This window comes from Mya arenaria, chromosome 14 (genome assembly GCF_026914265.1).
Source record: "Mya arenaria isolate MELC-2E11 chromosome 14, ASM2691426v1".
In the NCBI taxonomy this organism is placed as follows: Eukaryota; Metazoa; Mollusca; class Bivalvia; order Myida; family Myidae; genus Mya; species Mya arenaria.
In genome coordinates, this window is record NC_069135.1 from 49,615,312 (window position 1) to 49,641,726 (window position 26,415).

General features: G+C 37.4%; 1 protein-coding gene and 1 non-coding gene across 8 annotated transcripts in view; both read left to right on the forward strand.

Moving 5' to 3' along the window:
• LOC128218453 (E3 ubiquitin-protein ligase HUWE1-like) overlaps positions 1–26,415 on the forward strand; it is a 98,046-nt gene that overhangs the window by 51,836 nt on the left and 19,795 nt on the right. For 6 of the 7 annotated variants that reach the window (XM_052926121.1, XM_052926124.1, XM_052926122.1 and 3 more), the window contains exons 50-60: positions 4,538–4,698; positions 7,813–7,939; positions 8,846–8,956; positions 9,623–9,818; positions 12,606–12,759; positions 13,432–13,558; positions 14,341–14,501; positions 15,137–15,245; positions 20,113–20,815; positions 21,477–21,844; positions 22,094–22,172. In XM_052926121.1, coding sequence (XP_052782081.1) covers positions 4,538–4,698; positions 7,813–7,939; positions 8,846–8,956; positions 9,623–9,818; positions 12,606–12,759; positions 13,432–13,558; positions 14,341–14,501; positions 15,137–15,245; positions 20,113–20,815; positions 21,477–21,844; positions 22,094–22,172 — 2,296 coding nt within the window. The remainder of the gene's footprint in view (positions 1–4,537; positions 4,699–7,812; positions 7,940–8,845; positions 8,957–9,622; positions 9,819–12,605; positions 12,760–13,431; positions 13,559–14,340; positions 14,502–15,136; positions 15,246–20,112; positions 20,816–21,476; positions 21,845–22,093; positions 22,173–26,415) is intronic. The other variant, XM_052926128.1, reaches the window with a different exon arrangement.
• LOC128218625 (small nucleolar RNA SNORD36) lies at positions 24,118–24,190 on the forward strand. Its single transcript, XR_008258412.1, has one exon. It is a non-coding gene; the product is annotated as a small nucleolar RNA SNORD36 (small nucleolar RNA).

Sequence of the window (26,415 nt, forward strand, 5' to 3'; positions counted from 1 at the left end):
TTTCTAGAGGATTGCTGAACCATGTTCTTCCAGCTTGCAGGATTGTTCTTTGACGTACCATTGACAAAAGGTAAAATAGTTGAAAACTAAATGCCTATGTGGAGCTGTGTTTGTAAGACTTGGATACCTGGTATCAGAGAAAAGGTTGACTGATCTTGGGGTTAAGACAAGAACTTTTTAGGTTAGGGAACTGAAAGTACTTCAGTGAGATGGCTACCTTCTTCCCGTGAACATAATCATGATGTTTCATGGAGTATAAAGTAGCAAAAGCAACCTCTTTGGTCATTGTGAACTTTGATTATTTCATATCAAGTTCATTTGTACTTGTATGTAAAGACACATTAAAATGCAATTAGTGTAGTTCAGATTTATTCTGTAATGCTATTATCTATACATGGGCATGGAAATGGTGTTTTATGGAGTACAAAACAGCTGTAACATAGTCTTTTTGTCACGGTGGAATCCTATTTATGTAAGATTCATGTGCATTAGGCCTAGTTTAAGGAATGTTTGGCATGACAATTCCCTGCTGTGCATCTCTTGCTTATTGCACTGATGTCACAGTAGGGGCCAATTTCCTGTTCATCTGTTTATTGGCTCAGGGCTATTTAGGGTCCATTTCTATAATAAAACCTCCAAAACTGCACAGCAGGATACTCGGATCAGAGATCTGATAAGACAGTTAGATTAAGATCAAAACACAGAGGTTGTGTACAATAAACGGTTGGGGGGGGGGGGGGGGTCACTTATAGAAGGATTAAACTAGGCTTTTCAGGCTTAAAGTGGTTGCACTGTCCATACATGTGTCACTCTGATACCATCAGACTATGGTGTAACTTACTCAATTTTGTTAAAATTTTAATCAGTTTCACAGAAATATATACAGCAGTGTAAGAACGTGTGTTAAGCAATTGCACTCTGACCTCAAATGCCAAGGTCCCACTTTGGCTATCATCAAAGAAGTCAAAATTTGGGGATATTTTTCATGTTTCTGTGACAGCTCTTATTCTTGAATTATTGAATTAATGCTATTATCTACACATGAATGTTATAATGATGTTTTATGGAGTACAAAATAGCTATACTAAAGTCTTTTAGTCACGGTGGTACCTTATTAATGTGAGGTTCATGTGTATCTTTAGACACATCTAAATTGAAAGCTTTATTTGGGTCATGATCTCTTCCTGTAATGCTATTATCTACACATGGATGAGGTGTATGATGTTTTATGGAGTACAAAATAGCTATATTAAAGTCTTTTAGTCACGGTGGTACCTTATTAATGTGAGGTTCATGTGTTTCTAAGACACATCTAAATTGTAAGTTTATTCAGGTCATGATATCTCCCCCCTATGCTATTATCTACACATGAATGTTATAATGATGTTTTATGGAGTACATAATAGCTATATTAAAGTCTTTTTGTCACGGTGGTACCTTATTAATGTAAGGTTCATGTGCATCTTTAGACACATCTAAATTTGTAGTTTGAATGCTATTTACTAAACATGGACATGGAAATGGTATTTTTGCGTGGAATGTGAATTGTGGCTTACACATAGGGATTACTTTGTGTGGCGTCAGTGTTGTTGTTGCCCATGTTTAACTGTGGTTTCAGTCTTCAAACTTGGTATGCTCATTGGTCATGGTCAAAAGACGACCACTATTGATTTTTAGGTCAGAGGTAAAGGTCATTTTGACTTTTAAAAGAAACATAACGTGTGCTTTAGTTTCTTGTCCCTTTTGAACAACTGGGTGTAGAGTCTTCTAACTTGGTATGCACATAGGTCGTTATCAGTAGCTGAGCTCCTTTTTTGAGGTCAAATGTCAAGTTCACAGTGACTTGAACTAAAACAATGGGGGCTCCAGACAGACAACACATCTGATTCACGGGATTCTTATGTTCACCATATTGAGAGGATGTGCAGCGCATGTAACAACCAGCTTGGGTCAAGGTCATGCTTAAAGGTCATAGGAATATTTTGTGTCTTCTCCATATTTCTTGAATTGCTGGAAGGATTTTGAAATAACATGGAACAAATGTTCATCATATTCCCAATGCCAAATGTCCTGGAACTGAATGAGACAACCATAGTGGGGTGGGGAGACTTCTGTTTTTGATAACAAAAGAAAAACACATCTAAATATGTTTGTGGGCATGTTAAAAAAAACCATGTTCATTGTAGATTTAATGATATTGGGAATTGTCATCTTTAAATGCAATTCTCTTCATGGTGTGATGTGGTGTACAAAATACTTCGAGCAAAATGTTTTAGTAAAATGTTGAATCTCTTTGATGTATATATTTGATTATAAGACATGGTGTAAATGGTTTATCAGTAGGTTCATGTGTTTTAAGACACATCTAAATTGAAAGCTTTATTTGGGTCATGATCTCTTTCTGTAATGCTATTATCTACACATGGATGTTTGTATGATGTTTTATGGAGTACAAAATAGCAATATTAAAGTCTTTTAGTCACGGTGGTACCTTATTAATGTGAGGTTTATGTGTTTCTAAGACACATCTAAATTGTAAGTTTATTCAGGTCATGATATCTCCCCCCTATGCTATTATCTACACATGAATGTTATAATGATGTTTTATGGAGTACATAATAGCTATATTAAAGTCTTTTTGTCACGGTGGTACCTTATTAATGTAAGGTTCATGTGCATCTTTAGACACATCTAAATTTGTAGTTTGAATGCTATTTACTAAACATGGACATGGAAATGGTATTTTTGCGTGGAATGTGAATTGTGGCTTACACATAGGGATTACTTTGTGTGGCGTCAGTGTTGTTGTTGCCCATGTTTAACTGTGGTTTCAGTCTTCAAACTTGGTATGCTCATTGGTCATGGTCAAAAGACGACCACTATTGATTTTTAGGTCAGAGGTAAAGGTCATTTTGACTTTTAAAAGAAACATAACGTGTGCTTTAGTTTCTTGTCCCCTTTGAACAACTGGGTGTAGAGTCTTCTAACTTGGTATGCACATAGGTCGTTATCAGTAGCTAAGCTCCTTTTTTGAGGTCAAATGTCAAGTTCACAGTGACTTGAACTAAAACAATGGGGGCTCCAGACAGACAACACATCTGATTCACGGGATTCTTATGTTCACCATATTGAGAGGATGTGCAGCGCATGTAACAACCAGCTTGGGTCAAGGTCATGCTTAAAGGTCATAGGAATATTTTGTGTCTTCTCCATATTTCTTGAATTGCTGGAAGGATTTTGAAATAACATGGAACAAATGTTCATCATATTCCCAATGCCAAATGTCCTGGAACTGAATGAGACAACCATAGTGGGGTGGGGAGACTTCTGTTTTTGATAACAAAAGAAAAACACATCTAAATATGTTTGTGGGCATGTTAAAAAAAAACCATGTTCATTGTAGATTTAATGATATTGGGAATTGTCATCTTTAAATGCAATTCTCTTCATGGTGTTGTGGTGTGCAAAATACTTTGAGCAAAATGTTTTAGTAAAATGTTGAATCTCTTTGATGTATATATTTGATTATAAGACATGGTGTAAATGGTTTATCATTTCTGAATAAGTAGTAGTGTTTTTAAGCTATTCTCTTCCCATGGTCATTATAAATGGTGCTCCATGGAGTAAACAAATAGCAAAAGAAAATGTCCGTAAATCAAGCCCTCTGGTTCTTTGAGCCATAGGGTTCAAGTTCTGACAACATTTTTGGCAGATACTTTTTATGAGCCATGGATGTGATTTGTCCGCGGATTCACGGAATTCCGCGGATCTTATGGCACCAGAGACCCCCCCCCCCCCCCAAAAAAAAAAAATAAAAATATATATATATATATATATATATATATATATATATATATATATATATAAAAAAAGTAAATTTTCAGTTGTTTAAGTTAATATTCCAGTTTGCTTCAAATTTAAAGTCAGGAGAGCCCTCAAAAGAGCTTCTAAAAAGCCATTTTTTCTTCTACAGCAGTGCGCTTTTGGCCCAAAGAGCGCCCCATAAACCCAAGGGTGAAAAAGTGTCAGCCCTCCGGCTGCCAGGTCAATCACATCCCTGTGAGCTGAATTTATGTTGATTGACAATGAAAGACATTGGAATTGATGATTTTAGCTGTTCTGTCTGTAGAAGAAAATCCGTTTAGGTGTTGTCATAGCATTGCTGTTGTTGTCATTGGCCTTGGCCAGAACTCAAAATCTGTTCCAAATAACTTTGGACACCTGTTGCGAGAAGCTTTATCCACTTGTATAGCAAGGCCCATAACTCTGATTTTAATAATTGTCAAGTTCTGCCCCTTTTGACATTTGCAATCACACTGTTTTGCTCTTGTTTTTTTACTCATTACAAGTAAGTCTTTGGGTAAGCATGTTTCTTTGACAGAGTTCAATGCTTTGTAATTTGAACATTGACATCAAGTAGTTCATTAACAGTATGTTTAGAATTGCAAGTTTGTTGGTCACTTTAGAATTAAGCATCTCTCATCAGCTGGTGGCATTTCTGGTTAAAACAAATCTGAACTAATTTTTTCTATTACAGACATCACAGATCACATGGGTGAAGCTGAAGACACAGCGGACAGTGCTTCAGATGCAGATGATGAGGACAATGATGGAGATGATGATGACGATGATGATGAGGACGAGGATGATGATGAAGATGAAAGAGATGAAGAGGACAATGAGGATGAAGACAGTGAGGTGAGTGGGGTTGATGGTTGTGGTTATGAAGATGATGATGATGATGATGATGATGATGATGATGATGATGATGATGATGATGATGATGATGATGATGATGATGATGATGATGATGATGATGAGATGGAGGGTGAAGGTGAAGGATGAATACAGGTGAGAAGTGTTGATGGTTGTGGTTATGGTGTTGTTGTTGATGATGGTGGTGGTGGTAGTGATGTTGTTTTTGATGATGATGATGATGACCAGAAAGATGATGTTAATGAGAAGATGGTGGAGGTGGTGGTTGTGGTGGTGGTGTTGGTTATGATGGTGATGATGATGATGACTAATGACAATGATGATTAGACTGGTTTATGAGCACTTCATTTCACACTTTAGTTGTCTCTAAGATTTTAGAATATTTGCTATACTCTTCCCATGGGCATGTTAATGATGTTTTATGGAGTAAAACATAGCAACAGCAAGTCTTTTCAGAGTAAGTTGAACCCTATGTTTTCTTTGTAGGGATCATAACTTTGTAAGGAAACATCATTTCATTGAGATTATTTCAAAGTTGTGAACATTTTTTCCAATTATGTTATTCTGTACACTTATTTATGGTAATGGTGTTTAAGAGAGTTAAAATAGCTATATCATCTTTTTTTTAGTCACAACTTGTAGCCTTGTTATTTCAAAGGGACTTGGTGATTAGAAGATTAATTTATACTAATTGTTTTGTCAAAACAGCAATAAACATACATGAATTGAATCATGATTGAGTCCTTTTCCTGGGATGTTTATTTGAGGAGGCCTTGACAAAGTGTTGTTAATTGTGCTTGAATTAAACTGATAGGGAGGTGAACATGTAGTTAATACTAATAAATGTTAGCTTGATTGTGAAGACAGCTTAAGTTGATATGGGTAGGAACAAGTACTAGTGTCCTTTTTGTTAGGCCAAGAGAACATAAGCCTGGTGGTGCTCGAGAGCCCACAACCCCTTCAGGGTTCGCACAGACTTGAAAAGTGCTTGAATTTTGGGCTGCTAGATAAAAAGTCCTTAAGTTTGAAAAAGACTCCTTGAAACTACTTGATTTTTATTGTTGCCTTGAAAACTGCTTGAAAAGTGCTTAAAAAGTAAGAAATGGTCTTTAAATTTCCTTTCAAGTTTAAAAATCAGTTTGTCTGCGTATTTTATGATCGTAGTAAGAAAGACAAAAAGTAGAAACTTTACATAAATAGTTCGATTTAGTTTGGGTCTCGCTTAAAGAAAGAGAATTTATGTCAGTGTATCCGTACGGATAGTGTACGGGGTTTTGCCTGTGTTGCTATTTTCACAATATAAAATATTATACAAAACCGTTTCCGTTTTGGTTTCCAAGATGGCGTGCGTCTTCAATAAGAAATGGTTTATTTCATACCCTTTGTTGGTAGATCAGGACAACAAGCACAAGGCAATGTGCAAACTTTGCTCCAAAGTCATTGATATAAGTTCTATGGGCGAGTCTGCGATCAAAAGCCACGCGAAATCAGACAAACATAAACGGAATATGTTGCCGTCAACTTGTACGCTGGACATGTTTACCACTAAGAAAAGTGATAGTTCTACTGGTTCTACAAACATTTTTCCCTCTATACCACCACCACCACCAACACAGCAATTGACCAATAACAAGTTGAAGCAATTATAGACAATTTGGGTGAAATTGTATGTTCTAAAACATTGAAATAAAAGTGGAAATTTTATATTTTGTTCCAAAACTTTTAAACATTTGTCGTTTATGTAATAACGAGTAAAGATAGTCCTTGAAAATCAACTATTAGTCCTTGAAAACTCCTTGAAAACTCCTTGAATTTTAAGCCTGACTTGCTGTATGAACCCTGCCCTTTGGTAAGAGGCGAACACCTAAAGCACCTCGCCTCTTTAAAGATACATTTTGATAAATTGTTTTGTTTTGTTGTGGAAAATTCTCTTCCCATCGTCGTGCTCATTGGTTCTCCATGTAGAGGGCAAATAGCGAGAGAAAATATCTGTTCATCAAGCCCTTGTGGATCAGTTGGCAGAAGAGTTCAAGTTTTGGATAACACACACAAATGAAATAACATAAGCTTCATGATTTGGGGCACTTATCACATCCCGGGATTGCTCTAGTTAAAAAATAGTTGTGTTTTTGTTTTAACTCAAATCTTATGGATTTCCCAGTTCATGCTTATACCAATACACCACCTCACCTTCTTAAAAAGGTACATAAATTGATACACTGTAAGCTATTCTCTTCCCATGGCCATCTCTAGTAGTGTTTCATGGAGTAAACAAATAGCGAGAGAAAATGTCCGTAAATCAAGCCCTGTGGTACAGTGGGCCAAGGGTTCAAGTTCTGACAACAGCTTTTGAAATATTATGGCACATCATTTACTAAAACAAAAGTTAGTAGATTGTCTTACTTGGGAGAATGGAAGTTCAGATATTTTCATAGCCTTATGAAGTTGAGTTGTCTTACTGGTAGTGTTTTTAAGCTATTCTCTTCCCATGGTCATTTTAAGTGGTGTTCCATGGAGTAAACAAATAGCGAAAGGAAATGTCTGTAAATCAAGCCCTGTGGTTCCCTGAACGATAGAGTTCAAGTCATGGACTACATGTTGGAGAATCACAAAACGAATGAAATACTTTACATTAAACGCTTGATAGTTGAGTAGTGAGGCTTACATCAGTACTCAGCAATGTGAAAATAATATTATTTGCTTGTCTATGACTTAAAACTTATCTTCCAGTTATATTTCTTATCAACAGTTCTAGTTAAAATATTTGTATAAAGGACGTGTAGATCCCCAATTTTGACAAGTGTCGTACTCTAGAAAGCACAAATGATTATCATGAACCATCTATAAGATAAACCCTCAGCTTAATTGGTTGTTTGGACAACAGTCGTGTCAGTGACGTCACTCTTTTTGTTGACATATCATTCATCTTTTTATCACAACAAAATGTCATTTGACCAAGGACAAGTGTTCTACAAGATTTATTCCAAAGATGTAACAATAATTAGAGTATGAATGCAATTCAAAGGTCATTCATTCATGTAAGAAAGCGCAATAGCAGTGTGAATATCTGATGATGCTTCATACCATCTTCTTCAGGGTTCGGATATGGATGCGGACAACTATGATTTCCAGCCTGAGAATGCCCCGTTTGGCCGTATGCCATTCGGTCGTACATTCGCAGACCAGGGAATGTTCATGCATGCTGACGAAATGTTCACCGGAGGTATGTTAGTTGAAACGTATTTATTGAGTAACAGTAATGAAACAGGTTATTGCATGTTTATATTAATAACCCTCGTTGGCACAATGTTACATCAGGGGGAAGTAGTGGGGGAAACCAGAGTACCCGGAAAAAAACACTTGTGAGGGTTTGTGATAAAAAAATGTGTTGATGTATGTTGAGATGAGTTAGGTAGGAAGGTTTTACATGTATTTGAGGCGTGTGTTTGCTTGCGGTTATAAATAGTACAAGTTATATTAAATTTGTACATACAGCTTCAAAACCTGTTTACCTCTTCATTTTTTTTAAAGAAATCCAGTCCTAAGAATTGTCACAGGCTGGGTGTTATCAGCGATGTTGTCCAATAAAAAAATGAACTCAAAACGCTTTTTAAGATATTCAAATGAAGATGGTAAACAAACAAACAATATGTGCATGTATAGTAAGGTCCATAATTTGGGTTTTAATCGTTCATGAGTAATTTCCCTTGGTTGACTTAAATAAAGGAAGAGCAGACCAGCCTTGACTTTCGTTTTGCAACACTCTTTGTTTTGTTTGTTGGTGTATTAATTTCGACATGCATTGTTCAGCAGTTGAAAATGTAACTTTACTGAAGAACGACAGTTACGAAGTAAGGCAATAGGACAAGGAGAGAGAGATGATAATATTTACTTTCAGCTTTTTCCTTCATCCTTGTGCATTTCTCTACTATATGCGTTTGTACAATGTCTTTTTATGAAAGAAATAATGCTTAGACTTAATCACGGCTATTAATTCTTCATTCCAGAAGGTTGTTATATGATTTGTTTTTTTACGAGTAAATATTTGCATTAAATTTCATGAAATTTTAGAAATAGTCCCAATCCAAGTGCAGCTAATCCTAATCCTCGAACTTGGATTGTATTGCAGGCAGTAACCAGCATGTGTTGTTTAATGCCCTCGATAATGGTGGCAACATTCGAACCTACCAGGTGCCCATATCCCTCCATGACAACGACAACAATGGCAACGACGCTGCCGGTCAGTGCTACCATGTGTTGTGGATTAATGCACGAGTTTCTCTATTTAGATAAATATCCTGCACAGATTTCTATTTCAGTTTCAAGTAAAAAGTTGAGGCAGGCAGTTTCAAAATTATACAATGTTCTACACTCTTCTATACTTATAAATTGATGTATTTGACAGAATTGTGAAGAATTGGTGCTAGTTGCAGGAAAACCCTTAAATAAATATCATTGCCTCAAGGCTATTCCATTTAAACATATAATCCCCCGCGGGGAAGGCACTTTTAATTCATACCATCCCCCTCCAGAAGCAAATTTACCCTTTCAGGGTCCAAATTAGCAAAGAAAGACACCCACCTGTTTACTATTTAAATAATTGCCTTCCCCCGTGGGTTATATGTTTTACTGGAATAGCCCTCACCAAAATAAGTTTCAGGATAGAAATTACCTCCTCACCTGAAATTGATTTCTCTAACTAGTATCTTACTGTAATCAATGAATCAAATGGCTTTACAATTCTTCCTAAGAGAATTATGTGACTTACAGATGGTGTTTTGTGCAGCTAGCCCCAGTTTCCACAATTTTAAGAGTTAAAAACCCCATCAAACTTCAAGTACTTCTAATATATGTTGGTGATTTTAGGTTGCAGATCATCGGTTAATGAATCTCTTCTGTTCCACAGCGCCAAGTGTTCCTCCACCCCCAAGCAACGTGTCGATGATCCACCCCTTGTTGGTTCGCCAGTCCGATCCCCAGGGTGTGGCCTCGCGTCTCCAGCGAGGGAGGGGCCGTGGTGGTATGTGTAGATACAACCCGGGTACCCAGACTCTACATGTCAACTTTCCACGCCCACCCAATCCACCAGTCATCCTGCAAAGGTAAAGAGTTAACACATAATATTTTCTATGGCTCAGAAAAAGGGGCAAAGGCTTAAGTTTAGTCTTAGTCATCATACTTCTGTTTCCAATTTTTTTTTTTAAACAACTTCAATGTTTTTTTTCACTCTAAAGGGAATTGTGGCAGGTCCCTTTGATAGGGGAAAAATAGCCTTGTTTTGGCAAGAAGGGGAAAAATATACTTTTTCATCAGCGGAATGAGGCCAAATTATGCTTCCAAAATGGGCCGAAATAACAACACTGAACTTGGTGTGGAATCTTAAAACTTTGAATGCACACTGGCCATAGCCAGTAGATGACCTCTATTGCTTTTGGAGGTCAAATGTCAATGTCATGGTGTCCTTAACTAGAAAAAATAGGAGTCCACCAGACAGGCGCATATCTTGTTCGTAGAATGTTACTCATTTTCCTAAGAATAAGGAATTAAGTCATTTGTAAAGGAAAAAATTGTTAAAGGTAGCATGTGAGATTAGAAAAGATTGCATCATTTCAAAGATGCCAAGTAACTGGCCCTAGTTTGTAAATGCCTGTTAAAAGTGAATTTTAGACTTGTTGATGACCTTTGATGTACATGTAGATAAATCTGTTAAAATTACCATCAACTAAAGAGTCGTTAAACTTAAATTTGTAGAGTAGAGAAGTCTTGTCTACATTATTGTAGATTGGTAATCTACACTGCTGAGATAAAAGCCTGGCTATTCTCCAGTTAGGTTTTATGACTTTCTGGGTTATTTCACTGGGAACACTTGATTAATGATAAAAATAAGATTTTCCTTTAACATAGTTTGCTTGTCATTTCAGTTCTTTGGTTCAAACATGTAATAGAGGTTAAAGGTTGTTAGTACATTTATAGTTGCATTATCATTTATTTCATGCAAGTTCATACTAAAGATACTGACATAATGTTTTTGAAAACTGCCTTCTCATAGGACAAAAAATAATTGTTGAACACTATTAAAGAAAACATATATTAACATAATGTACTATAAAAATATGACAAAATTATATTACTGTTTAACTCAGCAAATGGCAATTCAATTTTAAAACTTTTGTTCATCCAAGATTAAGTTTATACTGATGTTTTATTTTTGCTTTATTGTGGAAGCTGTAAATTCATGATAATTGAGTCTGTTTCCTATGTCAAAACCAGTATTGAGATCTGTTTTTAAGATGTCAATATTGAATTCCACTCAAAAAATAGACCACGGGAAAACTTTAGGCTCTAATGGGTAGGAGTTGACACCTTTACAGCTATTCAATATTTTGTGTATTTTTCTCTGCTGTTCACTCAAATATTCTTGAATATTATCTTATATTCTTTAACCCTTTAGCGCATGTATACGAGATAGGCCGACATAGCTCATTAGCAGATGTAAACGCATCTGGCCGACCCTATACACTACTGGATGTAAACGCATCTCCCGCATATTTCAATAGGGTCATTTCAATACTTCAATATTGCATCTTTCTTTTTGTAAACAATATCCCGGATGTTTATAAAGCTGAAGATTAACCTTTTGTGTATTGATTTTCCCTCGAAAATGTCGTCAGCTAAAACTTAAAGGTCATTATTTATACTGCCAATCACAGGTGTGAGATCCCACTGTGACGTAATAAAACCTCGAGGAATGGCAGTACTGTACAGTATAGAATTTCCCCCAAAACATTGATGCGTAAATCAATGAAATTATTATGTCAGTTTAATTTACCATTGAAATCAATAAAGATAATAATTATTTGTAGATAATATTTTGTGTTACAAACAATAGAAACAATAAGTAGCTGAGAAAATGATGAGTAAATTTTCTGCTGAGCTAATCGATGGCCAGCATGGATCCAGTCGTAAAATAGGTCAAGTAAACAACATTTGTGCAAGCGTTTGATGATTTAGATCTTTTTATTCATTACTTGGAAAACATTTATCGGCTTTCTTTTTGTAAAGAATTTTATGAGGGGTTAATAAAGTTAAACAGACACTCTGGACTGGATCTCTCAGCTGGATGACACCGGACATTTCTGTGTATTATACACAAGAACATCAATTGTCGGCTTTTTAATCCAGATGTGTCTTTTTTATGATAGGGGTAATAAAATTTAGATCGATCCCAGCATATTATTACCCTTTGATTTAATGCAATTATGACATTTCAAAGAAATGTTACAATTCCATCTTGGAAATGCATTCACAGATGAAATAAAAGAATTTTATGTTTCATCATTGACACCATTTATTAGATAAATTAATTACCTATAAAAAATGTATTCACATAAAAAAGATTTGGAAACAATTATTTGGAGTAATATTGATTTTAAGGTCATACTGCTGTATTCATTTGCTCATTTTCGAATATCCTGAAAAGTACCTATACAGATAAGGACTGCTTATCAGTAAGATGGCTATTGACTGGGAGGTGTAATCTGGCCACTTGTCTATGTGCTAAAGGGTTAAGCCTCCTTGGTTTATATTAATTTATTTTAGCTTGATTGTGACAAAAGCTGATAGCTCATAAGATCATTCTCAAGTCCATTTTCTGGACAGTAACCAGTACTGAGTCCTTTTTGAGAGGCCATGTGGAAGTACCCCTGGTGTGATTCAGACCCACAACCTCTTGGGTGAGAGGAGGACATCTATACCACAAGACCACTCTCACCCTCAGCCTCCTTGGTCCGAGCACTATTGCAGACATGGGCCATGGTCATTTCTACATATAATGGTAATATATTGGTGTAGTTGTGTTAACTTCTGTTATAACAAGGGGCATTTTGCAGGCTTCTTGGTCCAAGCACCACAGCAGACATCCTGCAGTTGACAAACTCCCTGAGCACCCAGGCCGGCCCTGCCCACACCAGAGTTGTACTGGCCAACAGCAATCTGTCCATCTCCCGGCCAGACGAGGAAAACATTCTGGAAGAACTGTATCAGGTACCTACATACTCCCCCTCTCACTGATCACCTAGGCTGTCCATGCCCACATTGGAGCCTGCCGGATGATGAAAAACATACTGGAAGGGATAAAGATTATTAGAATGATAAAGTTCAGGATTATTAGGATGATTAAGATCAATATTATAAAGTTCAGGATGATAAAGTACAGGATTATTAGGATGATAAAGTTCAGGATTATTAGGATGATAAAGTTCAGGATTTTTAGAATGATAAAGTTCAAGATTATCAGGATGATAAAGTTCAGGATTATTAGGATGATAAAGTTCAGGATTACTAGGATGATAAAGTTCAAGAATATTAGGATGATAAAGATCAGAAATAATCCTAAAATCGGGATTGAGAGCTTTTAAGTACAGAAATGCCCTGTAATGAATATGAATGCTGTGAAAACAATTTCAACAGTGATCTATACTGCTTAACCCTGCTTTGAGCCGGAATCCCTCGTATGCAAAAAGGATATAGGATTAGGATTTTCGGTTCTGTTGTCATCCCTGTTACAAGACGCATTCTATGGTTTTATGCATACTATTTTCCAGATTAACTGTCAATATTAACTTTGTTCAAAAAGTTTGTTCTGGCAAGTCTACATTGATGTGACATTATGTCTAGCATCGTTATAGCATAATGAAATATCCATTTATCCAACAGGAAACATTCCCAGATGCCAGCAGCGGTGTAGGTCCGAGCACCTTGTCCAACATTCCCAACACTCTGAACAGGTGGACAGAGGAGGCGAAGGTCTTGGACGGGGACAGTGTGCATGACTGTATGGCAGGTAGGCACTCTTGAAATGATATGTCTTGGCAATTTTGAGTGCTGTGCATTCCTTGAAACAGGGTCATTACCCTAGAACTCAGGCAATATGATATCACTAGAAAATAGTTAATGTGAAAAGGCTGAGTAATCAAGTCATGCTTAGCCAGTGCTCCATGGAGAGGGGGGGTTGATCACCCTGCTTTTCGGCACCCTGTTGTTTGACAGAGCCTTCTTTGATGTAAATGAACTATATTTGATATTTATTGGACACATTGTCAAATCCAGTTTTCAGAATTAAGTATAAAAATAAAAAATACATGATTTTGACACTAAAGAAAAGCTAACAGCTAAGGTATTCAAAACAAACAATTTGTATTGAAAGTAGCTTCAACACATTCACAAAATTAATTGAACATTGGCCCTTACAAGAGCCCCATTAAGGTTCATTCAATGTGCATCACAAGTGCCTTTTCTGACATAGCACCCTGCCCTTTTCAAATCCTGGCTGGAGCACTGCCTAGTTTCAAGCCTTATGGACACTTTCTAATGGAGGTATAAATCATGTTTAACCTGGCGTTTAGGACAGTAGTTTGACAATGTATGGAAACTGGGTATGTTGAGCAATATGTGATTAATATGCATACATGGGAACTTCCAAATATTGTTTTATATTTGTATATATGTACAAACAGTCAAACCTGTATTAAGTGGCCGCCTTTGGGAAAAGGTCAAAGTGGCTGCTTAAGACAGGTGACCATTTAATCAAGGTGAAAAATATAAATATGCCAAACTGAATTGCAGCAATCAAGCCAGAGATCGTGGATGTGTTGGAGCGTTACAGGGATGAGGAACTAGCAGAGAGGCGTGAGAAACGTCGTAAAGCTGCAGAAGAGGAGGCTGCCAAGAAGGCTGCAGAGGAAGCGAAAAAACGGGAGCAGTCAACAGGCGAACAAAACATGGAGGTTAGATGGAGTAGTAAAGCTTGGGTGGATTTTGGCTAGATGTTTTGGGTAGTTAGGATAGTTTGCATTGGATGAGGATGACGGATAGGGAATAATTTATTTTGGAAAGGTGTTGAGTAAGGAAATAGAAGAGTGGTTGTGTTAGTGTATAGGTGCATTTCAATATGAAAAGGTATTTTGATATAGTTAACAGATTAACAATCTTTGTTTCTTGTGATAGTTGTAATTATACCTGTTTGTAAGCACCAATGCCTCTTTGGATATAAAGAATTAATCATTACTTCTGAGGAATATAAGAATTAACCATTAACTCAATTGATATAAAGAATATACCATTACCTCTGTGGATTTTAAGATAAACCATTAATTCTGAGGAATATAAGAATTAACCAATACCTCTGGGAAATATTAAGATTTATAGCTGGATTTTTTAATACCATCGTATTGAGACAAAAGATAATTAGTGATCCTTGCTATAATTGTTGAAAAACCAGGGATTTTCCTAAGAATTTTTTTCTGCTGGGGGTCCTGTGATCCTCATGGTTGACAAATAATCTCTTGACTCTGAAGTAAAACCGAGGAAAGTTTTCTCTGTCAGAATGAGTTTGTTAAAAATGAAGCTTTCTCTATTCCAGGTGTCAGTTTGTACAACAAGTGCTACTAGTACCCTGGGGACAGATGTGAGCAATATCCCTCTGCCAGGGGAGACTACTGCACAGACAACCTCAACACCGGCTACACTTAGTGAGTTACTGCTGTATTACCTCCCTTGATGGTCAGTTGTATAGTAGAAATCCTACAACTTGTATTGAAAGATAAATATATGATACTAAGTGAGCAACATCCCTCTGCCAGGGGAGACTACTGCACAGAAAACCTAAAACCCAGCTACCCTCAAGTGAGTTTCTGCAGTATTATCTCCCTTGATGGTCAGTTGTATAGTAGAAATCCTACAACTTGTATTGAAAGATAAATGTATGATACTATGTGAGCAATATCTCTCTGCCAGGGGAGACTACTGCACAGAAAACCTAAACACCAGCTACCCTCAAGTGAGTTTCTGCAGTATTATCTCCCTTGATGGTCAGTTGTATAGTAGAAATCCTACAACTTGTATTGAAAGATAAATGTATGATACTATGTGAGCAATATCTCTCTGCCAGGGGAGAGCATTTCTGTTTTTCCAAGGAACTTATTACACTTGTTGCTAAAGGCAATAGGCACAAATATATAGCAAGACCCAATACTCTTCTTAATATTTTTGGAGTTATGTCCCTTATTTGATGGGGAGAAAAACTGACATGTGTTGGCTCTGCAGATTTCTTGTCTACATTCTTACCACCAGGAAAATTCTATATGGTTTTGAATTGAAACTACTCATTGGTTTGAAAGAAAACCAAGAATAGCATTTTAGTTGTTAAACTTATTTACAGCCTGAACACAATGGTGGGCCGATTGTTCATAACTTTGTAAAAGTAAAAAAAAATGTTGATAACGGCAGTGTTGTTAACTTTAAATAGGTGAAATATTTCATCATGTGCTTATACAAGTACAGCTGAAACAGTTGTCTCAAATCTTGTCCAAAAAAACTGTAGGTCACAAGTGTATCTGTTAAACTATTCTTTGCAGTAACAGTTTTTAAGTTAACATCAATGAAGTTAACAACGTTATTAACATAAGTTCTGAACAAATGACCCATTGTAACATGCAGGTAGCAGAAATATACAAGCACAGTTTCATTTGTATGATGCTGACATTTATCACTGCAAGAGTAAAGCACTGGCTATTCCCCAGTTGGTCGTGAACAAACATCTGGATTATTCCACAGTGAACAGTTTTCTCAGAAACAGTGGAATTGGTTAACTTAAAAATGTAATGCAGGGTTATAAAAACAGTTTTGTTTGTATAAAGCTGATTTTTATCTCTGCAAAAGTAGAGCACTGGCTATTCCCCAGTTGATCGTGAACAGACATCTGGATTATTCCACAGTGAACAGTTTTCTCAGAAATAGTGGAATTGGTTAACTTAAAAATGTAATGCAGGGTTATAAAAACAGTTTTGTTTGTATAAAGCTGATTTTTATCTCTGCAAAAGTAGAGCACTGGCTATTCCCCAGTTGATCGTGAACAGACTTCTGGTTTATTCCACAGTGAACAGTTTTCTCAGAAACAGTGGAATTGGTTAACTTAAAAATGTAATGCAGGGTTATAAAAACAGTTTTGTTTGTATAAAGCTGATTTTTATCTCTGCAAAAGTAGAGCACTGGCTATTCCCCAGTTGATCGTGAACAGACTTCTGGATTATTCCACAGTGAACAGTTTTCTCAGAAATAGTGGAATTGGTTAACTTAGAAATGTAATGCAGGGTTATAAAAACAGTTTTGTTTGTATAAAGCTGACATTTATTTCTGCAAAAGTAGAGCACTGGCTATTCCCCAGTTGGTCGTGAACAGACTTCTGGTTTATTCCACAGTGAACAGTTTTCTCAGAAACAGTGGAATTGGTTAACGTAGAAATGTAATGCATGGTTATAAAAGCACAGTTTCATTTGTATAAAGCTGACATTTATTTCTGCAAAAGTAGAGCACTGGCTATTCCCCAGTTGGTCGTGAACAGACTTCTGGTTTATTCCACAGTGAACAGTTTTCTCAGAAACAGTGGAATTGGTTAACGTAGAAATGTAATGCATGGTTATAAAAGCACAGTTTCATTTGTATAAAGCTGACATTTATTTCTGCAAAAGTAGAGCACTGGCTATTCCCCAGTTGGTCGTGAACAGACATCTGGTTTATTCCACAGTGAACAGTTTTTTCAGAAACAGTGGAATTGGTTAACATAGAAATGTAATGCAGGGTTATAAAAGCACAGTTTCATTTGTATGATGCTGACATTTATCACTGCAAGAGTAAAGCACTGGCTATTCCCCAGTTGGTCGTGAACAGACTTCTGGATTATTCCACAGTGAACAGTTTTCTCAGAAATAGTGGAATTGGTTAACTTAGAAATGTAATGCAGGGTTATAAAAACAGTTTTGTTTGTATAAAGCTGACATTTATTTCTGCAAAAGTAGAGCACTGGCTATTCCCCAGTTGGTCGTGAACAGACTTCTGGTTTATTCCACAGTGAACAGTTTTCTCAGTAATAGTGGAATTGGTTAACTTAGAAATGTAATGCAGGGTTATAAAAACAGTTTTGTTTGTATAAAGCTGACATTTATCTCTGCAAAAGTAGAGCACTGGCTATTCCCCAGTTGGTCGTGAACAGACTTCTGGTTTATTCCACAGTGAGCAGTTTTCTCAGAAATAGTGGAATTATGTCTCCCCCTCTCTGGGGGAGACATATTGTTTTTGCCCTGTCCGTCAGTCCGTCAGTCCGTCCGTACGTCACACTTCGTTTCCGATCGATAACTGGAAAACCGCATGACCTAGGATCACCAAACTTGGTAGGGAGGTTGGTCGTGAGGTGTAGAGGATCCCTATTGTTTTTGGGGTCACTAGGTCAAGGTCGCGGCGACCCCCAATATAAAAAACATTTCTGCTCAAAATCTTGAGAACGGTTTGACCTAGGTTCACCAAACTTGGTAGGGAGGTTGGTCATGAGGTGTAGAAGATCCCTATTGTTTTTGGGGTCACTAGGTCAAAGGTCAAGGTCGTGGCGACCCCCAATGTAAAAAACATTTCCGCTCAATATCTAGAGAATGGTTTGACCTAGGTTCACCAAACTTGGTAGGGAGGTTGATCATGAGGTTTAGAAAACTCCTATATTTTGGGGGGTCACAAGGTCAAAGGTCAACATCGCTGTGACCTCTAATGTAAAAAAATATTTCCGTGCAATATCAGGAGAATGCTTTGATCTAGGTTCACCAAACTTTGAAGTGAGGTTGGTCATGATGTCTAGATGATCCCAATTGTTTTGGGGGTAACAAGGTCAATAGTCAAGGTCGTGGTGACCTTCCATGTAAAAATCATTTGCGTGTAATATCTTTATGTCTCCCCCATTCATGGGGAGACATATTGTTTTTGCCCTGTCCGTCAGTCAGTCCATCAGTCTGTCAGTCAGTCAGTCAGTACGTCACACTTCGTTTCCGCCCAATAACTATAGAACTCTTAGACCCAGGAACTTCATACTTGGTATGCTAGTTGGTCATGACTAGTAGATGACCCCTATTGAATTTGGGGTCACTAGGTCAAAGATCAGGGTCAACGTGACCTTGAGGTGAAGAAACGGTTTCCACTCAATAACTAAAGATCCTTTGGGTCCAGGAACTTCATACTTGGTATGCTAGTTGTTCATGACTATTAGATGACTCCTATTGATTTTGAGATCACTAGGTCAAAGGTCAAGGTTGCCATGACCTTGAAGTGAAGAAAAAGTTTCCGCTCAATAACTAAAGATCCTTTGGTTTCAGGAACTTCATACTTGGTAAGCTAGTTGTTCATGACTAGAAGATGACCCCTATTGATTTTCAGATCAAAAGGTCAAAGGTCAAGGTTACCTTCAGGTAAAAAATGATACGTTGGCGGTGACCTTAAGCTTAAAAATGGTTTCTGCTCAATAACTTAAGAACGCTTGTACCCAGGAACTTCATTCTTGGTACGCTAGTCGGTCATGACTAGTAGATGACCCCTATTGATTTTGAGATCAGTAGGTCAAAGGTCAAGGTTGCCATGACCTTGAGTTGAAGAAATGGTTACCGCTCAGTAACTAAAGAACACTTGCACCCAAGAACTTAATACTTGGTATGCAAGTTGGTTATGTAGATGATCCCTATTGATGTTGTGATCAGTAGGTAAAAGGTCATGGTCACGATGACTGTGAGCTGAAAAATGGTTTCCGATCAATAATTGAATAACGCTTGCGCCCAGGAACTTCATACAATGCAAACTTCGTTTACATTTTCCATGATTAATCAACAACACTTTCTTCTCTTCACTATTTAATATAATCGAATAAACCAAACTTCACTGTTGGTTTGTCTCCAGTCCAAAGTTACAAATTTCATGTCCATCATTTATTTTTTCTCAGCTACGACCACACAATAGGGGAGACAAGCGCTTTTTCAAAAAAGCAATCTCTAGTTGGGTAACTTAAAAATGTAATGCAGGGTTATAAAAACAGTTTTGTTTGTATAAAGCTGACATTTATCTCTGCAAAAGTAGAGCACTGGCTATTCCCCAGTTGGTCGTGAACAGACATCTGGATTATTCCACAGTGAACAGTTTTTTCAGAAACAGTGGAATTGGTTAACATAGAAATGTAATGCAGGGTAATAAAAGCACAGTTTCATTTGTATGACGCTGACATTTATTTCTGCAAAAGTAAAGCACTGGCTATTCCCCAGTTGGTCGTGAACAGATTTCTGGGTTATTCCACAGTAAACAGTTTTCTCCAAAATAGTGAAATTGGTTAACTATTTATAAAAGTAGATGTATCTTTGAATACATGTATGAATCAATGAGACATTTGAATGATAGGATCATCTGTGTCGCTAATTATCACACAGAAAAATGATCAACTCTTACCATCTTGTCCATGGTTTGAGCAGTGAATACTTATAACTTGTTTATTTAATGTCATGTCCGTCATTTCTAATCTTGTTTTCTTAATTACAGATGCCAGTGAGGCTGCGAGTGTTGCTGAGGCCCTAACAGAACGGATATTTGACAACATCAGCGGCATGTCATCTCCCCTTACCTCCAGCTCTGTAACATCATCAGCCCCTCCTGTGGAGACAACAATGGGGAGTTTCCAGGCTATGCCACCCCTGACAAGCTCCGCCCAACCCCAAGCCCCCCTTCCCATGCAGACCCCAGTAGGGGCTGCCCTGGGGTTAGGCTCAAGGCCACCCTTGCCCCCGCCTCCAAGTATTGGTTTCACACCGGACATCATACCCATGTATCCGGGAGGCCCTGCTCTTCCACAGTCGCTTGTTTCTAGTTCTCCCCTAATAGGGCCTCCCCCGACAACACTACAGTTCACACCAGGCCCGCTGCCTCCAGCAGTTAACCAGATTTTTGCCCCTCCGACATTGCCTGTGCCTCCTCCACCAAGTTTTCCAACCGACCTTACAGCTTCATCATCACCAGCTACACTCGGTTCATCGAATGTTACAAGCTCTAGCTCCACCCCAGCAGGTCAGGTGCCCATTTTCCCGCCCCTCAGTATGAGCACCCCATTCCCGGTTCTGCCCACCCCAGCCCCCACCCAGGGGATGTTTGGCAATGTGCCCCCTGCTGCTTTGTACACCCCAGCCAACCAGGTGAACCCAACAACTACACCTCAGGCACCTAGGGTCGACAGGACTGGATATGCAAGGTATTACATGGCTTTTGTTAATGTTCTTCAGTAATCAAATTAGAACAAGCCTGCAAGCAATGCTCTGGTAAAAGGCCTTTCAGTCTTCTCTAAATCAAATCTGTGTTTTATATAGCAGGGCTTTTTGACAGATTTTATGCCTAGTGCTCAGCACTGCTGTTGTTAGTGTTTGGGCTTTTTATTCAGAAGTGTAATTTTGATCGCAGGGTATTGACTGCGCAATATCTTGATGTGATATAGATATATTTCTGATGGGATTTTCCCATCATGTAAATGATTTATACATCATGTTTTTGCAGACAAAGAATAATAATAACAAACAATTAGATATAAGTTTTCAAGTGAATTTTTTTGAACAAGTTGTTTTAAGTTGATAATATTTTAGTTATAATGCCTTTCGGGCATGCTCTTATTCTGAATATTATATAGCAGGGCTTGTTAAAAAATTTGATGCAACAAAAGTATAAGAATTCGGGCTTGTTCATCCAAAAGTCGTTACCTAAATGCAAAAAATCAATATCTGCATCTATTTGCCTATTGAGGTCTTGCTCTCAGATGACAAATGCTGTTCAATGGTAATCTCCATTTAAGTTGTTAAAGCTTTGGTTTAAATATTATCGCATGTGTGCGTTGTTTCAAGATTTTTTTTATCTGTTTGCAGCAACCTGCGAGAGATATTTGAGTCTTACATGAGCACAAACTTCCCCCTGACGCCCTTGACAAACACGACTCAGTCGAGTGACCAGCCCTCCAGCCGGCCAAGCAGTACAACCCCTGGTCTTGCTATGAGTAATCTGGCTTCTCTGTTGGTCGGTGGTGACAATGACCAGTCCGGGCCAAGCCCTGTCATCACCTCGTCTAGCGGGTTTGGAAGGTTAGGGGGCAGGGCTCGCACCTCTGCCCTCACAACATCCTCTCTGGGGCCTACTCTACCCCCAAGGGTTGAAGCGGAGTCTGGGATGATCACGCCAGAGGATATATCTAATATCACCAGTTCGGATGGGGCCACTGTACATTCATCACGCTCAGGTAAGAATGGACTGTGTTCGGGTTTGGGGTTTATACAAATAAACTTCACTCTTTTGCAAATTGAAATAAAATTTTGGTTGGGGTAATCTATCATGATTGAAAAAAACAACCACATCAAAATTTCTAAGTATAGAACAACACATTATTGAAGACAAACTGTCTCCTGAAATTTGGTATTAACATGGGTGTGTATAATTATGAATATTATATTTATCTGACCCACATCAACATGACTTGTGTATATTTCAGAGAGTCCCCAGGAGGTGGACAGGGCCTTAGTGAACCTGGGACCTGCTTCAGGGGTCAATCCAGCACCTTCCGCCGACAGGTTAGCTTCTTCACTTTATACTCAGTCTCTATTGTTAAAGATTGATCTGGTTTGCAATTGACATGACACCATATCACCCGGATATAAATATTTATAACTGTTAAACCAATGGAGATTCACAAATGGAGTGATTATCCTGGATAAATAAATGGATTCAATGGACTGCATTCTATATATTGCTTTGTAAACAAAGTATGTCATTATCAAGGGCGCTCTTAATCTGATTTAGTCTTATGTCAGTTGCAAATTGAGGTCAATCATATGATTGTTTATCAGGCGTGCAGATCGTGCAAATTCAATTTTCCATTATATGTGAGGTGACAAGGATTCTAGAGTCTAATCACCGTGCACAATATCTCTGAGGCAGGGGAGACAACTCTTCCAATGAAATCACATGTTACAATAAAATACACTTCAATTACCCTGTATTGTCTGTTGTCTCTGCAGGCTTATAGTCTCAAGTGGCTGTTTTAAAAATTGTAGTGAACCGAGTTCAATTCTAGCTTTCGCTCATGAAACTGAAACTGCTGAATTAACTATTACTAATTACAAGGTTTATCTTAGCCAAATCACTCACAGTACCATCCCATAATGGTTTTAAATGGGATGTGTAAACGGAAAATTAATGGGTATTCCAGACATTTTTCAGCTGGACAAGATCAACTTTCATGTAAATGAAAGATGAGCCCGTAGATAATTGGTGAATGTGGGCACTTGCTTACTAAAAGTGTCTGAAAATGTAACAAGTTAAATTATTAATTATGACACAAAAATAATTTTAATGCTTGGCCTACTTTCTTGCTAACAGAATGCTTTTGAATGGGTGTTTACAAACATGTACCTTATCATATGGAGTCCTCCAATGGTTGGATTTGTGGCATTGTTAATTTGTTGGAAATAGTGAGCAGTGAAACACTTTTGTCTGGCTGAAAAATGTCTAGAATATAATGCAAGTAGATGTTTTTAAGATTTGAGATTTGAGAGGCAATGTCATATGATGATACTTCACAGGTGTCCGGGCGTATGAATGTCTGTGATTTTAAATACCTGTTCTGAAGCATTGCCTGTGTTTGTGTATTGTTGTATTCCACATTTATGATATTTTGAGTACTTTCCTTAAGCTATTTTACTGATCTTGCAAAGATTAAGAGTTTTCTTCCCCTGATTTTACTTTAATGTCAACCAGACTTTGACATTCAACAATGTTGAGCAGGCGGGTGTTTAGGGAATTGGGAAGAAAATCTTTTAGAGCTTAGTAAACAAATAGCTGAATTTTCAGTGAAGAACTTCGCTTCTTAGGTTTTTCTTAGAAATAAATGTTCGTGACAATTTGCAGAAGCGGAACAGAAAATGTGCTTGCATCCTTTTGGATGATTTGATATAGAATTATACTTTTGAAGCAAGTATACCAATGAATATTGTCAGATATTGAATTAAGTCGAAACTGGTTTTAAATTCAAGGTTGTAGTTATTTAATTCATGATGAGAATAAGCTGCGTATTAATGTTTTATTAGCTCATGTTGTTGTTTTTTCAAAGAATAAAGTTCAGGTTTTATAGCCTAGGTGTTGTCATTGTGCAAAAACATTAACGTTTGCCATAACTATAAAACATCCAAGATATTCAAATGAAACTTGGTACACATGTTGCCAGAGACAATAGGCAAATGTATAAGACCAAGGCCAATTACTTGGGCATTAATAATTGTTAAAGTTTGCCCCTTTTATGAATTCAAAATTGCAGACATGTGTATGCTTACGCTGCTCTTTTAAGTTTATGTGCTGTTTAAGGCTTGGTTTATGATGATACTTTACTTGGCGTGTGAATTAACCTGTGATTTCAACACCTGTTTTTCCATGCTTGCCTTATATAAGGTTGGCAGTCTTTTTTATAAATAAGTTTGTAGCTTTGATAAGAATTTGAGAGGGAGGAGCCATTTCATAAGCTTGCAAGGATGATTTATGATTTTCTCCAGATATTGATGATGGTAGAATAACGAGCTTTTTAAATCTGAGCGAGCTATTTAACCTGCACTCTCACAGATTGAAAGTTTTGACATTTAAAAATCAGAATCAGCTGGTTTTGGCATCAGTGCCTTGAATTCAAGTCATGTAAGATAACCCATAATAGAAAAGATCTCTTCATTGTTAGAAAAACATGCGAAAATTGCAATTTTCTTAATGCTTTTTAGCCAAATAAACATTTAATTTCGACCATTGACTATGAAAAATGGCAATCTAATCTTTAGTCAGCCTTCTAATATTACTCTTTTTTTTATCAAAACGGTCAATCTTAGCTTTATTTCATTTACAAAAAGGCTTATTGTAAGGTATTTTCTTAGCAAGTATTGAAGCAAAATAAATGATTGAACACAGTTTTTGATTGGTCACGCAACTGACCTGTGTGTATGATGATTGCCAAGTGCCTGATCATTGGTGCCCCTTTTCCACCAAGAACTCTGGGGCAGGAGTGAATTATGGTTGTTGTATAAGATTTATAGACCTAGAGAATGTTAGGGTATGCAAGGCAGAAGTACTGTATGAAAATTTTAGTTCCTTAGGAATAGGTTTGTTTTTGGGTGAACACCATGTTACATCTTCACCAAAATCTCTTAAAGCACAGTTAACAAGACACTGGTTGTCATTCAGCCATTGAATTGACCAATAAAGGGATTCAATAAGTCAATAAGTACAAGCACTTAGTTATTGGTTGTATAAGTCAATGGATAACTTAAATTTAACTTAAGATTGAAAAGAAGCAATTGAAATTGAGCTGTGCTATCCTCTTCCCATGTATAAGCTTGAGCAGCTATATATGGAGTAAATTGGTAGCTAAATAAATGTCATGCTTTTCCAGAACCAGTGCTCAAGCTGCATTTTGGTCATAGCCTGACAACATAGTGGCTAAAACCAGCACTCAAGCTGCATTTTGGTCATATTCTGACAACAGTGGCTAAAATTAGCACTCAAGCTGCATTTTGGTCATATTCTGACAACATAGTGGCTAAAATCAGTGCTCAAGCTGCATTTTGGTTATAGCCTGACAACATTGTTAGTGGCTAAAACCAGCGCTCAAGCTGCATTTTGGTCATATTCTGACAACATAGTAGCTAAAATCAGTGCTCAAGCTGCATTTTGGTCATATTCTGACAACATAGTAGCTAAAACCAGCGCTCAAGCTGCATTTTGGTCATAATCTGACAACATAGTAGCTAAAATCAGTGCTCAAGCTGCATTTTGGTCATATTCTGACAACATAGTAGCTAAAACCAGCGCTCAAGCTGCATTTTGGTCATATTCTGACAACATAGTAGCTAAAACCAGCGCTCAAGCTGCATTTTGGTTTTAGCCTGACAACATTGTTAGTGGCTAAAACCAGCCCTCAAGCTGCATTTTGGTCATATTCTGACAACAAAGTAGCTAAAATCAGTGCTCAAGCTGCATTTTGGTCATATTCTGACAACATAGTAGCTAAAACCAGTGCTCAAGCTGCATTTTGGTCATAATCTGACAACATAGTAGCTAAAACCAGCGCTCAAGCTGCATTTTGGTCATAATCTGACAACATAGTAGCTAAAATCAGTGCTCAAGCTGCATTTTGGTCATATTCTGACAACATAGTAGCTAAAACCAGCGCTCAAGCTGCATTTTGGTCATATTCTGACAACATAGTAGCTAAAACCAGCGCTCAAGCTGCATTTTGGTTATAGCCTGACAACATTGTTAGTGGCTAAAACCAGCGCTCAAGCTGCATTTTGGGCATATTCTGACAACATAGTAGCTAAAACCAGCGCTCAAGCTGCATTTTGGTCATATTCTGACAACATAGTAGCTTAAACCAGTGCTCAAGCTGCATTTTGGTAATAAGAAGACAGCATGTGGTATTGGAAGTTAAGCTTCAATTAAATCATGTAAATTTGAATAAAGAGAATTAATACTGAGCTGTGCTATCCTCTTCCCATGTATAAGCTTGAGCAGCTGTATATGGAGTAAATTGGTAGCTAAAGTAATGTCTTACTTGTCCAGAATCAGCGCTCAAGCTAGTTTTTGGTCATATTCTGACAACAAGGTGGCTAAAATCAGCATTCAAGCTGCATTTTGGTCATAGCCTGACAACTTAGTGGCTAAAATCTTACATGTATTTGTTATTTATCGGAAACATCTTACAAGTTTTCTCTTAAAGATGATTACTTGTAGTAGGGCTTGCTTCAGCTTAATGGATGAGAGAAAACATTCTCTTAGGTC